General features: G+C 40.3%; 1 protein-coding gene across 1 annotated transcript in view; it reads right to left on the reverse strand.

Annotated features, from left to right (window-relative positions):
• The window catches only part of il17rd (interleukin 17 receptor D), a 53,445-nt gene extending 40,214 nt beyond the window's left edge, over positions 1 to 13,231 (reverse strand). Inside the window, exon 1 of the mRNA XM_075461837.1 lies at positions 13,040 to 13,231. Within this exon, the coding sequence (XP_075317952.1) occupies positions 13,040 to 13,159 (120 nt within the window). The 5' untranslated portion in view covers positions 13,160 to 13,231. The remainder of the gene's footprint in view (positions 1 to 13,039) is intronic.
• Between the last annotated feature and the right edge of the window lie 4,732 nt (positions 13,232 to 17,963).

Genomic DNA, 17,963 nt, shown 5'->3' on the forward strand with positions numbered 1-17,963 from the left:
AAAAAAAAAATTAAAAAAATCTGGATTTTATTAGAGCAGAGCGACAGTCTGGAAATCTTTAAGAGACCGTGGGTTGACAGTCTTAATGCACTGATTTTAGTTTAACCGTCTGTAGGAAGAATCTGAAAAATATGACAGTGAGATCAGCTTTTTTTGGGAATTCAGCTCTATTAAAGCGGAACTCCGGGGCATTTGAAGCGTGTTTCCATTGCTAGAGGTTGTCAAATACTGCCAGTAGGACACAGAGAGATGCGTATCTGCGCTCCCTGTGTGAAGATCGCTCTGTCCGCACACCCTGTCATGCGAGGCTAATACGTGGTGGCTAAGGGGCAAGCGCTAACCCTTCCACGTAAAACAACAACTTGCACACTGCAGAAACGTCACACCACTTTATAACCCATCCGACAATAAAGTCACAAGCCTTACCATCAAAACCATATGCATGGTTCTCACATTACTGGCATGGGGACGTTACAAAACAACTTTATAAACAGCAATTCACTCACCGGCTGGTTGTAGGCTCGCGCATGTGAAAGCCCAAAAGAGTCGATGGAGGATAATCCCATATACAAAACAATTATATTCTCTAGAAAAACTGAGTTCAAGTATTTAAAACATTACAACAATACATGCCCAGTAATATTGTTGTAATGTTTTAAATACTTGAACGTAGTTTTTCTAGAGAAGATAATTGTTTTGTATATGGGATTATCCTCCATCGACTCTTTTGGGCTTTCACATGCGCGAGCCTACAACCAGCCGGTGAGTGACATGCTGTTTATAAAGTTGTTTTGTAACGTCCCCATGCCAGTAATGTGAGAACCATGCATATGGTTTTGATGGTAAGGCTTGTGACTTTATTGTCGGATGGGTTATAAAGTGGTGTGACGTTTCTGCAGTGTGCAAGTTGTTGTTTTACGTGGAAGGGTTAGCGCTTGCCCCTTAGCCACCACGTATTAGCCTCGCATGACAGGCTGTGCGGACAGAGCGATCTTCACACAGGGAGCGCAGATCTGGACCTCTCTGTGTCCTACTAGCAGTATTTGACAACCTCTAGCAATGGAAACACGCTTCAAATGCCCCGGAGTTCCCCTTTAATATACACTAACAATTTATTGTTCTTACAAAAAGATGCAAAAAAGGAACTTTGGAGCATGAATTATTTGGGTCTAGTTAAGCATATAAATGAAGAGTGATTTAAGTCACAACCACATCTGGGTTCATTAGTCCTGGTTGTACTTGTAGACTTGTATGTCTCCCTGCATCTTAATGTCCGGTTTTGGACTCTAATGTCATGTAAACATGCTTGGTGTTAAGGCAGCAACGCTAAAAAGCTCCAATCCCAACAAACATTTTCTCCAACACTAAGCTGTGTTTTTTGGTTGGACCCCCACTGGGCTAACAAGCTAGCCTTATTCAAATCAACGAGGGGGCCTGGATTTGCAACACTGTTGTCCGTTGTAATGTTTGTTGGACAGACAAACGGTGTCCAAGGCTCCATCCCCCACACCAATTATCAGTTTCCTGTTGACTGATAATGATCGACCACTTCATAGAGACTGAATGGGAGGGTGGAGGTCAGACATTAATTCATTTCACCATTTCTTCGTGTCGGCGTCTTGCAAACTATTTACATTTACACACAAACGGGGATCGGCTGATTCGCTAGTCACATGACTAATCAGCCATCACATCACATGATCGCCCTTGCTTTATTATTTATTATGCTTTATTATTTATTCTTCGGCGACAACAACTTGGTCCACGAAATTGTCCCACCATGCGCTGCTTCTTCCCGGTCTAACCCAAAAGCGGCGCTCCATGTACGGCTTGCGTTGCTGCAGTGGCTGGGTTCTCATCATAAAAGCTTGTTGAATCTGGCACCTCCTTGCCACGTATTGTTGTGCACAGCGTACTACCAGCAGTAGGACATGGAGCAGGCTCCCATGCTGATCGTGGTTGTCCATGATTTCCATATTCTTCTCGATGACACGAATAGAAAGGAAGTGTGTAACTGAAGTGAAGCACGCCTGTTTGTTTTTAGTTTCCCAGCACTCAAGTCACATGACCAACGATACCAGCCTAGCGAATCAGGGAGGAGTACGTCCGCAGTAGCTAGAGCTCAGCACTGCGGATCCTCGTTTCCCTCCGTTTACATCTGCTAAAATCAGCATCGTATGCGAATGCTTACGTGGGCTCCGGCGTCTTTGAATCCTTCCACCTATGAAGTCGTATTCCAGTATTTTAATGTAAATGGACAGTGCATCCGCGATAGAAACGATATAGAAACAGATTAGTATAAATGGCACCTAAGAGAGGTTTGAACTTTTCCTTCAAGCATTCCGTTTTATTCTTCAGATTTTTGTCACTCTTCTTGCAAATAACTTTGTGCAACAGTAAGAAGTTCTTTCAGGAAATTTATGACAAATTAAATTTGAGTCCAGCTTCGAGTTTGGTCTTCTGGAGATGTTAAAAACACTTTTGCCTTTGTTAAATGTTCATGAACAACTACTGGACATTGTACATGAAACCTGTCTCTGCCACCACTTAAGCAAAAATGAGAGCTTTCTTCTTTCCTGTCGACAGGTATTTCTCTGTAGGATCTATCATCCTTTTAACTCCATATATCCACAGACCCCGAGGCTTAAAACCAGTGAAATACACAGAATTAAAGTTGTAAAACAAGAGAGAGAAGACAGCAAATCATTATCAGTCAAGGTAAATGCAGAGAGACTGCAGAGCAGAGAGTTTCCCATCCAATGTATAATTAGCTGACACACTGATTGTTCTAGAAATGTTGCCGGTTTAACTCTTCTACGACTCACTTTGTGAAAGGAAACACACAGAAGTAAACTACAAATCAATAAAACAGAAAAAACAAACAAAAAAGGCCCTAAAACTCCTGAAGAGAAAGCAGAATTTCCCTCGGGAATCCCCAAACCACACACTCGCACAGACTCTCCAGTTCCTGTGGTAATCAGACAGCTAATTGCAGGCTGAGCTAGCCGAAAGAGCAATTAATCAGAGCAAAGAGGGGAAGGACAGAGGGAGGGAGGAAAGGATGTGAGGGAGAGGGATTGGAGGATACAGAAGGGAAGAGTAAAGGATGGTAATCAGCAAGCCTGCAGGGAAAGAAAAGGGAAGGAAGGTGGAAGGAAGAGAAGGAGGGATCCGATTAAACAGGAACTCCTTCAATTATGGCTTTCAAGGTTCACATAGCAGACTTCTCCTGTCCCTCATTTTGTTTGGAGCAACCAGAATAATTCCAGATGTGGGGACAAACTCCCAGCTGACCTTTAATCAGCATGCTGCACAAGAAAAGAGGTATAGACAGCTAGAAAAGTATGGCCCTGGGAGACAGGATTAAAGCTGGACTAATTAAATGTGCGGCACAGAACATCTGTCAAGCACCAAGGCTTACGATCTTGTTTATGTTCTGATCAGATATGTTTATGATCTAAATAATGCATTTCAAACAGCATTATTTTGTCTACAGCTGTTTGTGTTTAAACAATAGTTGATTTTGTGGATCCGTGGCTATTTCTGAAGTGGGTTAAAGTTATAGTTATTCATCAGAGCTGAAACTTGGGTATCATTTTTGCACCATCACTAAAACTGGAATTCATTAATGTCTCTTCAGCTCCATTTCATGTGCAAATGCTCCAGCTTTCTTCCAGCTTTATCGCTCTGCTCCTTTGGGGAACAATTTGCCCCATTAAAAAGTGGGAAAACACAGTTTGCAGGCAGCCCTAAAAGAGGCGCAAGTAATTAAAATGTACTTTAACCAAGTCCCAGCATGATAACAGTTTCTGTATTCAAAATGACTTGTTGAGTGGTTGCATGAGCTATGCCAGAAACCCGCATCACACATTCACTGCAGGCTACTTCATGTAGTGAAAAATTAAGCAGGACATGAACTTCTCCATCTCCATCTCCCTCGTTCTCAAAGTAGTAGTAATATAAAAATGACTCATATATGTGTGAGGCTGACCTGAGTCATTTACAATGGTTCAATCAAATTCAACTCGGCTGCTTTTTCATTCCATCTGTTATTGATTAAAAGATTAGGAGTCAAAAGTGGGTTCTTGGGATCACTCCTGGGGCATTTTCACATATTTAAACTGACTGATATCAGCTAAAATGAATCAAACTTTCACCACTTTACTATGTGTGCTTTCAGCTACACTTCAAGCTTATAAATGTAATACTTTTGAACCAGGTGCCACAGTATTTGATTATGTAGTCTCTTGGGGGAAAAGGGTATGTTGAATAGTGAGGACACAAGCTGTTATTTCAATTAGTTACCATTTTAAATCAAAATGTAATGGAATTTATATAAATCAGGACATCCATTTGGAAAAAAACATCAGTCTGCATGTGATTTGGGCTCAAAGTTTTAGTGGCTTCTTAAGTAAAAGTTAGACTACTCTTTTACGAAGAACTTAGCAAAACAAATATTAGTTTTCTTCCTTCTTTCAGTAGACAGTGGCTTTCACTCCACCTTTGGATATGTTAAGAAAAATCGATAAATACTTTTAGTTGCTGACATGGATGCATCAGAAGTCATATGATCTATCTGAATCTGGTAGGAAATCTTCCTCGCCTCAAACAGGAAAGCCCTGCAGATGGTTGAGAGATCAGCAGAAAATACCTTTGGGATCCTTTTTTTGATCCTTTTAGCGACTCAGCCTATCCAAATCATGGCCAGTTCGTTAGCCAACATCTCCAAAACCTTTTACCTTGCATCAGTCATCAGAATGGACAACTGATATGCTTTTGCATATTATCCATGTGAAATAATTTACTTTTATATGGAAAATCTGTAGTTATTTTGAAAAAAATAATATGTAGACTTAGTTTTTAGAGTTTTAAGATGAGTTTTTTGCAACTCAGACAACAGATGAGACAGATTTTTGTTCTGCTGTGTACTTATGGAAGTATTGTATGAATTATTACATGAATAATCTTGAACATGAACCATTGCTTTCCTTCCTTTCCAGTGATACAGAGCCCTTTTCTCATGAGTCAACAGTTCCCCAACAAACTGCCAAATTACAGCATTACCTATCCTATAAACATGTACAACAGTACCTGCTGGCACCTGCTTGAAAAAGTCAACAAAGAGCCATAATCTGATTTTATACTTTTAAAAACACCATTGGGAATCAAGCTGCACACAGCCACTATGAACACCATCCCTGTGTGCGTGTTTGTGTGAAGCTGATGAGGGCGTTCATGAAAAGGCCTCAGGGCTTAAAAACTCAGCCCCGTTCCTTTTAATGTCTTCCTGTCTTTTACATACAAAACACACACACATACATACCTCCAAATGCTACCATATGGTAAGACATGGCTGCACTGTGATCCAACTGGCTTCTGATAACAAAACCATGGGTAAAAGTTATGTTAAGACTCCAGTCCCTGCATGTTGAGCAGATCTGGATATCACCTGAGATTCACAGTAAACACATTGACACTAAAGAAAAAACTAATCATTGCTTCAGTCAAATACAGTATAAACCACACATTTAAAAAGCTTCTTAACATGTTAGTCTGACAAAAATCCTGTGAAATCAAAGCGCTCAAAGCAGGACTAACAAAACCATAGAATGCTGTTGGAGATCAAATTACTCCTCCATATATATTGCAGCTGGACAGTATACTGGACTGGTCAGTGAACACCGACCATCCTTACATCTTTACAGGACGGGGGCAGAGCAGGGTTTACTTCCTGAGGAGACTGGCTTCGTTTAACATCTGCAGGAAGCTTCTGCATTTGTTCTACCAATCCGTGGTAGCCAGCGTCCCGTTCTATGCTGTGGTGTGCTAGGGGAGCAGCACCAGGAAGAAGAACAGCCTGCGGTTGAAAAAAGTGGTCAGACGTGCCAGCTCTGTGGTGGGAATAGAGCAGGAGTCTGTGGTGGCAGCAGCAGAGAGAAGAACTATGGACAAACTGGTGGCAAACTGGTGGCTATAGTGGACACAAGCCCCCCCTCTACATGCTGCCATCATCTCTCAGAGGAGCATGTTTAGCAGGAGGCTGCTCTCGCTGAACTGGTCCACAGACAGCCGTCAGACTGTACACCAGCAAAAAATGGACTCTTCATAAATGTGCAATACAGACTAATACAGAATAACCAACCGCAATGTGCACTTTTGAACTTGTTACTGACTTTTAATGCAATTCGGACTAATCTTTTTACATGCGATACTTTTTGCGAATTTCCCTTGAGATCAATAAAGAATTTATCTATATCCGTCTGTGCTCAACTAGACTCAAATGTGCCCAGGCATTCTGCACATGCTCCAAAGTTTCTCTTTGCATCTTTTTATAAAAAAACAGAAAAGAGTAAGTTTATATAACTACAACTAAATTCCCAATAAAGCTGCTCTCATTCACATATTTTTCTGTTGGATTTGTCAGACGACTAAATGCATCCGAAACTGTGAGTGAAACACATCCCATGAAAACTATGTGGCTGCTTAAAGCATTTATAGACTGTCGCTCAGCTCTCATAAAATCCTGATTTTGTAACTGCAGCATCATCTGACAAAAATCATCATCCTGGTCACTTAAAAACAACAGTGAAGGGATTTAAGCTACATTTGCATGTACGATGATCTCCTTCAGAGAAAGTTAGAACACTTTTCCACACAGTCCACAGAGTCACGGCTTCTGTCATACTTCAGTCAACAACTCTATTCCCCTCCTGTGCATGTAAACTGGGACAAAGATGGTGGTCCAGTTAAATGGCCAGTTTGAGCTATAACCACAGATTAAGTCAACTGTGCATGGAACCGTGCTGAGTGATGGAAAAACCAGATACTGCTGGGATTGGTCACTGACATGGTGGAGAGCTTTTGAGCATGTGAGCCGGAGAACTCATTAAAGCAATACAATGTAACTTTTCAAAAAGCCCACTATGGAGCTCCCCCTACAGGCTTGGAGGTAATGTACGGTTACACTGTCGTAAATACAACACCCTTTCGCTTTCACGTTTCACGTTTGTTGACGAACCGGCGAGGAGTCAGAAGGTGCAAGCTATATCGACCAAGAAGGTAAGAGTAATCAAATGTACCTGGGAGCGTGAGAGGGGTCTATTAGTTTTTGCGGTAGGTGTGCCAGAAAGCAAGTCGAAGTACTTCCGCTCAGCTCCCGGGCCGCTACCGGGCCGCTCCCGGGCCGGTCCAGCAAAGTTACATAGCGCAGTTTTTCCAATTCAGACCCCCGAAGGGCATAGGAGACAGGCCAATCGTAATATTAAAACTCATTCTAGCAGCACAATTTTTTTCAAACTGTTATTTTAAGGTAGAAATGTTACATAGTATTGCTTTAAACAGAGAGACTGTAGGATATTTCCTGTGTTTATAATAACTATTCAAATTGCTCCTCCATATATATGCATCTGGACAGAAAAAAAAGCTGGAAAAAAAAAGTCAGGACCTCGACACAAAATTATTTTTTAATTTTCCCTGTAATTATGAATCATACTTAAACACCCATCAGCCTGTATTATAATATATCTAAACAATAAACTGATAACTGATCCCCGAAGAGCACAGATGCACAAACTTCTGCTTGCATCTGGTTTGGTATGTTGATTGATCAGCTGATCTCAGCTCTGCAGAAAATCCAGGAGGGAATAAGCTCGAAACCAAAGTGACGTGGAACAATGCAAACCCTGTGTTTGGAAGCAACCAACCAGAGATTTCCCACCGTAGGAACAAAACCTGCAGCTTCCTCCTCCTGCATGACTGCTCCTCAATGACCCCCCATCCCTCCTCTTCCTCATAACTCCTCCTCTTCACTCAGGAGGAGCTACTCCACTCCTGCTGAGACAGCTTGTCTTTTAAAAGGCTTTCCCTCGTCCTCGTTAGAAAGGAGAGCAGGACAAATCCTGACTTCCTCAGAAAGGCAAAAACTGGTGAGTCTAACGCATGAGCTTACCAAAAGGTTAAGAGAAGAAAGGGAACTGATCAGAAATGTGTTTTCTCTGTTTGAAACCCTTTGTATTACATTCATTGACAGACAAAAAAAAAAAAACAAGCAGGACAGGATATTAAAACATCTTCACTTTACTTGTAGTGCCGAACACTAAATCACTGCCACAGGACTGTTCAGGAAACCTCCTGCAAGGAAAGATCTAAATCTCATTTCTTCCTCAGAAACCCTTGGAGAACGACAATGAGAAATATTTCCCTCTGCTGTTTTATGTAAAAGGAGGAGCTACAGCCTCCATCCTTCACCTTCTGCCAGCTTCAGTTGCCACAAAAAAAACACACGTGTTTTACATCGGACGCCCACTCAGCCGTGACGCCCTCCGAGTTTCTCTGATGCCAAAAACACACCGACGCCCCGGAGGATGATGGGCTGTGTGACATGGTTACAGAGTGGAAATCTAATTTAAAATTATGGCAGGTGGAGACATAAAGAAAGAAGGATGAAGAATCCAGAGCGAGGAAGAAGTTAAATGATTTCCCGTTTCATCTTCCTCCACTGAGACGGATGTAATGGCTTCTGCAGATGTGTTTTAAAAGAGAAATCCATCATTCTGACTTTCTGAAATATCCTAAATTCTGAACACCAAGATGAGGACAGCTGAATTTCTTTAGAAGAAATCCAATTATTTGTCCACATAGACAAACTACAAAGCTTTTAAACATTAGTCTGTTCCACATCACTTGCATGCGCTAAAAAAGTTATAACCATTTTTTTTGTGACTCCACAGGGATGAAGTCTAAAGGGATGTAAAGACTACAGGTTAGAGGAGACTGAGTTTGTAGTGAGTATTATAACACACCATGATCTCTTAATAGACAGCAGTTGTGCAGTGAATAGCTCAATTTTGCCTCAAATGATCTATAGTGAACTAGATGAACAATCTGTAGGTTTAAAACATGATCTGCTGAGTCAGCAAGCAGGTTTATATGACACTAGAAAAAACAAACAACTGAGTTAGTTCGACCTAAATCATACTAAATCTAAACCGGATTAACAAACCCAGACAATGTCGTTGGAGGTCGAATTGCTCTACATGTAAATGCTCAACTAGACTTAAATGGGCATAAATGCTCTATGCGTGTTTGGCATATTTTAAATATAAACATTAAAGTGTAAGTGTATAATAATACAGCAGAATTCCCAATAAAGCTGCTCTCACTCACATATTTTTCTGTTTCTTTTGTCAGACGGCTAAACGCATCAGAAACTGTGGTGGAAAATCAGCCCATTTAGACTTAGGGGCAATTTCCAGACTGTCGCTCTGCTCTAATAAAATCCTGATTTTGTAACTGCAGCGCCATCTGACAAAAATCACCATCCTGGTGATTGAAAATATGCTGCTGCCTACCAGTCTTCAGTGCTAGTTCAGAACCAGTTCCTCCTGTTAAGACTGATGAAACGCTGGCCCCAGAGAAGAGAAAACTGGTGCTACGGCGGCATCAACGAATGTCCAGAGCAAAGACCCGCTTATTTCAGGGGCTGGGGGCATGATAAATAAAATAAAATGTTAGGAGTGCCATTTGAAAATAAGAAATAAAAGAAAAAGGCAACATGGTCAACTGCAACTGCTCTTTCTAATCCTAATAATCTAATTATAAGAGATTTAAAAAGCTGGGATTCAACATGGACATGGAGCAGTGAAGGAACATGAGCTCATTGGTGCTCTCATTTCCAAAAAGTTTCATGTTTTAGCATCATCGGATGGTGTTTGTGAACGCCCCCTAATGCATCACACTGATCAACATTCACAACCACTGTTTTCCATTATAAACAGTATCTACAACTACATTAATAAACACTGTCAGGTCTCATGGTTAAAGGTCCTCCTCAAAATAGCCTGCATAAATCCTGTTTGCAGTGAAGCACATAAACAGCGGTTAGTGTTTGGAAACGCCAGTCAGCGCTGCAGAAAGCATTCTCAAACAACGAATGTTGTTCACAACAACATCTATAGACTGGACTAGTGATAATAAAATGTCAGTTTGAAGGGAAAATGACACAAATACTGTGATCTGTGTAGATAAACTATGTCCCTGTGCTGTGGTCCTCTACGGAAAATGCAAAGTTTAGACGCCATATAGTATTCTCACTTGCACTGGAGCTGTCTTTTGTACGTACAAACACTCGGCGGTGCCATTCAATTCCTCCCGGTAAGGTCCATCTTCTTTCTCCATCTCTTTTCTAATATATTTGACTGTTTTAAACCAAACAAAACTAAATCTAACTAGGCAACGATGGTCTTAAACGAAGGTTGTGGGAGAACATTCCTCATCGGATGTCCCAGCATACAACACAGCACGATAGATCTTCACATATAGAAATTCAGAACACACTAAAGAGAGGTTAAAACAATAATTGAAGAGCTGTTTAAAGAGATGAAATGAGGGAAAAACAAATAATAACTTAGATTCTAAAGCTTAACCAGCTCTAAACTTCCTCTATAGCATCAGGATTAGAAGTGGTACATATGATCCAACTGCTTCTCCTCTGAGTCTCTTGCCCCGTGGCTACACTAACGCCTTTGTCTTGAGCCCCAGCTGGTACCGGTCATCATTGTGTTCTACCCTCCCGGAGATTCACCACTTCAACCAGAACCAGCAGCAGTTGGAAGACCGGCTTGTATGCTGCTACGACGAGCTCAACAAGTCAGCAGCAGAAGAAAGAGTGCTGCTGTCAGCTGCTGTTGAAGATGGCAAAGACTCAGTGGAAAGTCACATTGAACAAGTCCCAGTAAAGACCTGCATAGAAGGTACATTAGACAAAGTGTGTGTTTCCCGATGTGGAGCACAAATATTTTTCAGCTCTTTAGTGGTTCTTTAGATTGGTGGTGGTTATATTTATCCACTGTTTGAGCGTATTTAACACAATGCTTTCCACTGTGTGCTGGGTGAGTGGAACCAATCACGACTTGACTTGATCAAATAATACCCAAAACAGGACCTTTCCAAACATGAGGGCAAGCACACACAAAGCTCTAATAACCTTACACCTGTAGCATAGCAGGTCCTCAGATCCAGCTGCCTTTGATGTATGTGTGTGTGTGTGTGTGTGTGTGTTTCTGAAAGGACAGGAAGCAGTAGAGAGGGGGAGGTGACAGAGTGTGCGAGTGTGTGCGTTTGCAACTGTGCGTGTGTGTGTTTGGGGGTGGGGTTGCAGGAAGGAATGTTTCAGCAGAGTAAACAGTGTGAAGCTTCCTGTAGAAAACACTTCAAAGCCAGGGAGAGGAAACCAGGATAACACACACATGCAAACACACACACACACACACACACACACACACACACACACACACACACACACACACACACACAATGAGCATCAAAGGCAGGTAGGAGTCATCTATCAGCACGGGAAAATTAAAACTTGCAGAGTGTGAGCGCTCGCATCCACGATCAAACTGACCACATAAGACACGTGAAAAACACATCACAAACGCTGGAAACACACACCTAAAGCCATCCTTAAGCTTTGTGTTTAGACGTGAAACATTTTGTCTGTTAATCCTCTGATCAGTAATGATTGCAAACTAAAATCATTACTGATAAAATCACTCGTTCCTTTCTTGGGAGCAAGAAGATAAAAAATTATCTGGCTTTTGCTTCTCCGGTGTGACAAATGTGTTGGTAAACTGAGTCTGTACTGATAGTCAGACAAGAAAAAGAAAAATCTTTCAAGATGTCACATTTGGTTCTGGGAAACTGTAATGAGTAGTTTAACGATAGTCAGTCAAAATAGAAATTTATCTCTAAATTATCTGCAAAACTGATATTGCTATTTTAACTATCGGTGCCTCAGTGTCAAAGACAAAATGTCATAAGCTTTAAATACTTTTTTTATGTTAAAAAGTGAGACCAAACTGATATGCAGGTGATGCAAAGGTGGAACTAAATATCTAATCCAAGATTTGATCATGTAAATCATATATGCAGACGATGAGAAAGCAGTTCTAGTCCTACCAGAAGCTCAAGAGTCTAAAAACTTCCCAGAAATAAATGGAAAGATTTGTCACTGAAAACTCCTGGATGAGTGCACATTGTCGATTCGCACAAAAGTTTTCAGGAATGAGAAGGCTTTGTACACTTCAGCACAAACTGAACATAAATGGGTTCATTCACAGTCAAACACACATCTGCTGTGAACTACAAAAGCAGAACAGGAGTGTAGACAAGCTGAGTATGTCCACAAAGTCCCATTTTCCACATCAGACCATACAAATGGGAAGAAATCAGCTCCACTAGCTGCTGCTTCCACAAGATATGCAAAAGTGTTTGTCTGGCTTTGTTTCAACTGTCCACCTTCACTGATAAGGTGTGGGTTTTATTTACATTTTCTACTGTTTAGTGGGTTATATCTTTATATGCTTTACTAACAGAAAACTGTCCTATTCCTGACTTAGAAGAAGCACTGTAAACGTCCATTTAAAGGAATGAAGCTCTCAGGACAGTGAGAGAAGAAGTGTGAATATACTGACTTTAAAGACACTATTAACAACCTTTCTAAAAAATAATATTACTACGGTCTAAACAAACACTTAAGTCAGATTCGAGTGTTTCTCTAAGTTTCATCGCAGGTACTTGCTGCCTTTTTTCGTGTTTTGGGAATTTGTAGTAAAGCAGCTGTGAAGCTTTTTATTTACCGAGTTGCAAGCAGAATTTATTAATGAAACAAACTTCATAAAAAATGCTTTAAAAGCTTTTTATGAGGATAAAAGAGGGACCTTCCAGGTAGCACATTATGCATCACAGTTCGCTCCGTGAACTTACCTAAAACTGCCGCCCTACACAGGTAAGAAAGGCAGGGTGACTGGCGCAACATGAGGACCGAAGACTGTAACAAACTATAAACCTACCCTTAGAGAAATATCTATTTAATGTGCAATCTTATCCGAGTAAAGCGATTGTCCGTCAGCTGAAGAAGAAAAAGAAAACATTTATCCTAAAACAGAACTTTTTGCAGACCTGAGACGCCACAGCAGCGTCTCCAGTGAAACGTCGGTTTAAAAAACAGCCGGTGGACGATGTGTTTTGTGCCTTTTACCTTGTAACCACAACGGTCCTGGTTTGGTCTCCTGTTGCCAGAGGTCGTAGATCCACAAGAGAAGTATAAAACCAGAAATAAACCGCAAAGAGAGATGAAGAAATTCCGAGGGGCCGCCATTCCTCGTTCAAGTCTGAGCAACTCTGAGCTCGAGGAGGAGAAGGCAGGAGGAGGTGCGTACCAGCGCACGAGCCTGTGTCTTTACGCATGTGTCTGTGAAGACCTTTGAGACGGACAGGTCCTCCAGTTTAATGACGGACCAAGAGGATGCGTGTGTTTAGGGAAACAGGTTTACACTCGAGTGAAAGGTCCTAATAGAGCACCCAGAGGTGTGTTGTACTGTTAACTGAGGATGTTTTGACCAGTCCTCACTTTAGGTTAAAGTCTCAGAGGGCTGTTTGAGGGTAAAGGGCAGGGGCGTTGCTGATCATAATGCGCCACTGGGGTGCTCCCCTCATTGGAATATTGAAATAACTTTTATTGTGAGAATGCTTTAAGGCATTCTCACTATTAAGTTCCTGTTTCTCTTTATTATTATTATTCCGTATTATTATTATTCCGCCGTTTTTCGGCATTCAACTACTTCAGCATACTTTCAGCTATTTCAACAAATTTGGTATCAAAATGTTCAGCTCTTTCAGCTCTTTTTTGCTATTGCTTTTGGTATTTCTAACTTTTCAACTTTTTAAGATATTAAGCTTTTTGTTCAACTTTTTTTCCCTTTAAAAGTAATGGTAAATCCTTTAAATCCTTTCAAATCCTTTCAAATCCTTTCAAATCCTTTCAAATTTCAAATCTTAACTACTTCAGCATACTTTCAGCTAGAGACACCATTCAAATTTTAAAATGTTCATAAGACATTCAGCTAATACCAATGTGTCAGCTTTTAAAAGTATTCGGCCAATTTTGAAATATGACAGTTTAAAAAATATGAAAATTAAGTTTATCTTCAAATCCTTCAAATCCTTTCAAATCCTTTCAAATCTTAACTACTTCAGCATACTTTCAGCTAGAGACACCATTCAAATTTTAAAATGTTCAAATTTTTTAGCTTCTTAAGATTTTTTAGCAAGGTAATTCAGCTCATGCATTCTCACAGCTGTTTCGCAGGAACAGCTCTTTCTAGTTCCTTTAACCTTTAAATAGACAGGTTTGTTGCTTACAAACATAATGGATACAGGCACAATCAGAGGGCAAAACTGTGGTTAGCCTGCAACAGTGACTGTAGGTGATATTATTGTTAATTTGGGACACGCTAAATCCATTAATATATATTTTTTCAACCATGTTAAGAGATTACCAGATCCTGATTCTAATCTTGACAACAAATGGCCAGATATTTCCAAGTGAGTGATTGCATGGTCTGATATATACCCACCGTTTCCACAAAATACGCACATGCATATAATTATGCTTTCTGTGTAGTTCAAACATATAAAGTTTTATTTAAGACACTTTTTGAGACACAAAGTGTCTGGAGAGATTTCTGTGACTCTAAAACTCATGCGACCCCAGTTAGCCCTTCTCTTGGCCAGGATACACTTCTTCTGCTGTTGGCAAAGGACTGGGATCCCCTGGGAATACTGAATAATTTCTATTAATCTTTTTTGGCTGTTGGTCCAGTTAACTGTCATAGTGTTGTTGCCATATCTGCTCAGGAGCTTGTCTTAGTTGTGCACACACTTCTATGTTAATGGAATGGAAAGAAAACCCATGGAATTAACTTACTTTGCAAGACTGGTTTTTGTTTTTGTTGCTGTTTACTTGCATTTATAGTGGAGGAACTTTTGCCCAAAACAAAAACTATCTTCATTTTAATGTGAATAAATCATGCACCACCTGTTTAGATTTCCCCTCCTTCACACTTTACCCAAGAAAACGGTCTCAAAATTATTATCTTAAGTCTTATATTGACAATGCTCTTCATTTAGAAGTTTATTTTATGAATATAATTATTTTATGCTTTTAAATGACTTAGATGCAATTCTACACCTTTACCTTATCACACAGCCTTGTTTAATACGCCATCTTGTGGCAAAAGTTGTACCAACGCCTCTCCAACTCTGACGTGTATTATCTCTGCAGGTAAACAGACAACAATGAGCATTTAGAACATACTTTATGGAATATATTATATATAATATTCAGAATGTGAAACTATATGAAAACATTACATGAATATTTGCAGGAAAACTTCCCCTCATAATCATCACGTCACTGATTTGTTTAAAATACCTCAATCCTTCATTTTAAAAGTAGAATAAATGCATAAAAAATGTAAAAACAGGTCATATAAGCAAATATTATGTTATCTGTGACTGAATATAAATACATTGATTCCATTGTTAAGTCACTCTGGTCTTTAGGGAGAATTTTACTTCACTCTAACAGCTGTTGATTGTCATTTTTCTTAAAAGAAATGTATTTTTTCAGTTTCTTACCCCCTTACATTTGTGTGCTTTACATTGGGCACACTTCACTTAATCGATAACATTACAGTTGTTTTTTAACTTAACTTTGACAAAGCCGAGCAAACCTAAATGTGCCCCCGTGGGAGACCCGTTCTGGGTTCTCTCAGCTGGCTGACAGCCATGGCTCCCTGCTCAAGCTTGCCCCCACAATCTTCTCTAAGTAGCTTGTACTAACCTCTCCTCATAGCTTGCTAACCTTTCATTTCATTGGTTACTAACATTACATGCAAATTAACTGCACAGCTCCACCCCACATGTAGACTGGATTGGCTCCTGAACATACTCTGTGTAAAACATACAGGCTGTCTGATTTCACCTTTCTTAGACTTTTCAAAGCAGAAAACCTCAACTTTACTGCAGCATTGATGGCTGATTTTGCTCTTGATATGCCTTGTAACACCCATAAACACCCAAAGACACTTTAATAAGGTTAAAAACTTGGTTTTTAGTGGAGGGAACCTTTAAAGAAAGTTTAGGAGAGCTTTAATAGAGCTGCTGAGAGAGAATACTAAGAGATTTAACGCAGTGAAACAAGTGACCAAAACAGAACGAGCCACTGAGATGCAGAACATCTCCTGAGTGATATCTTTGGTGTTTGCATTTCTGTTCAGAAAAAGCATCAACTTGTCCTCTGAGGAACTGATTGAATTGTTTCCATATTCTAATTAATCGTATTGCCTAAATGTTGAATTTATCAATTGAGGAAATAATTATCACTTATTATAAGAGAATAAGCTAAAAGGTCCCTCTAAAGATCTTTACTTAAAGGGAAACTCCGGGGCATTTGAAGCGCAATCCCATTGCTAGAGGTTGTCAAATACTGATAGTAGGACACAGACAGGTGCAAATCTGCGCTCCCTGTGTGGAGATCGCGCTGTTTGCGCAGCCTGTCATGCTAACCAAATACGTGGTGGCTAAGGGGCAAGAGCTAACCCTTCCACGTAAAACAACAACTTGCACACTGCAGAAACGTCACACCACTTTATAAACCATCCGACAATAAAGTCACAAGCCTTACCATCAAAACCATATGCATGGTTCTCACATTACTGGCATGGGGACGTTACAAAACAACTTTATAAACAGCATGTAACTCACCGGTTAGTTGTACGCTCGCGCATGTGAAAGCCCAAAAGAGTCAATGGACGATAATCCCATATACAAAACAATTATCTTCTCTAGAAAAACTGCGTTCAAGTATTTAAAACATTACAACAATATTACTGGGCATGTATTGTTGTAATGTTTTAAATACTTGAACGCAGTTTTTCTAGAGAATATAATTGTTTTGTATATGGGATTATCGTCCATTGACTCTTTTGGGCTTTCACATGCGCGTGCCTACCGACAGGAGGTAAGTGACATGCTGTTTATAAAGTTGTTTTGTAACGTCCCCATGCCAGTAATGTGAGAACCATGCATATGGTTTTGATGGTAAGGCTTGTGACTTTATTGTTGGATGGTTTATAAAGTGGTGTGACGTTTCTGCAGTGTGCAAGTTGTTGTTTTACGTGGAAGGGTTAGCTCTTGCCCCTTAGCCACCACGTATTTGGTTAGCATGACAGGCTGCGCAAACAGCGCAATCGCTTCACAGGGAGCGCCGATTTGCACCGGTCTGTGTCCTACTGTCAGTATTTGACAACCTCTAGCAATGGAAATGCGCTTCAAATGCCCCGGAGTTCTCCTTTAATCCAACATGGCAGCGGACACAACGTTACCGTTCGATGTACCACAGCCTTAGAAAGTGTTTTAAGTACCTTAGAACGCAAGTTTATTTTTAAAAATAATCATTAAACGCCATCGTCTTCTCATACACAGTAAAGCGTCTTATTCTTCATCATCAAATTTCTGTCGCTCTACATACGTCATCTGGTATAAGTGATGCAATTGGCTATGAATCGCGCGCAAAGCAGCATGTGAAGAACCAGACGCCATTTGATAGACATTCGAAGCGCCCAATAAACGGCTCTAGGCATTCGTAAACCATGCCTCAAATACGAGAAAATGCACACCTAGTTCCCAGACCACCATCTCATCGAGATGTGGACGCGTCAGCCAGGCTACTTCGACTTGGCATTTTGAATAAAAACTACTTTGCATTTAAAAAGAAAATTCTTGTCATTTTCCACAATATCAAAACTATCAATTTTCCTGTTTTTCGTGCTTATTCTCACTTTTTTTCTTGATAAATACATTACTATTACCTGTTTCTTCATCAGTATGACCGATAACAGATCACTGCTCAGGACGTACGCCACCATATTCACTACATCTGCACCCATGGATGTGAAGGTTTGGTGGAGGTGGTGAGGATCCAGATGCAGAACAGCAGACTGAAGGCTTATGGATACTTGACTGGAGATTTATTTCAAGAAAAAGAAAAAAACTGAAGCCAAAAGCGTGGCAGAGCTGTAAATGTAAACTAAACAGAGAAAACAAAAACTAAAGACAAA

This window comes from Odontesthes bonariensis, chromosome 3 (assembly GCF_027942865.1).
Source record: "Odontesthes bonariensis isolate fOdoBon6 chromosome 3, fOdoBon6.hap1, whole genome shotgun sequence".
Classification (NCBI taxonomy): Eukaryota; Metazoa; Chordata; class Actinopteri; order Atheriniformes; family Atherinopsidae; genus Odontesthes; species Odontesthes bonariensis.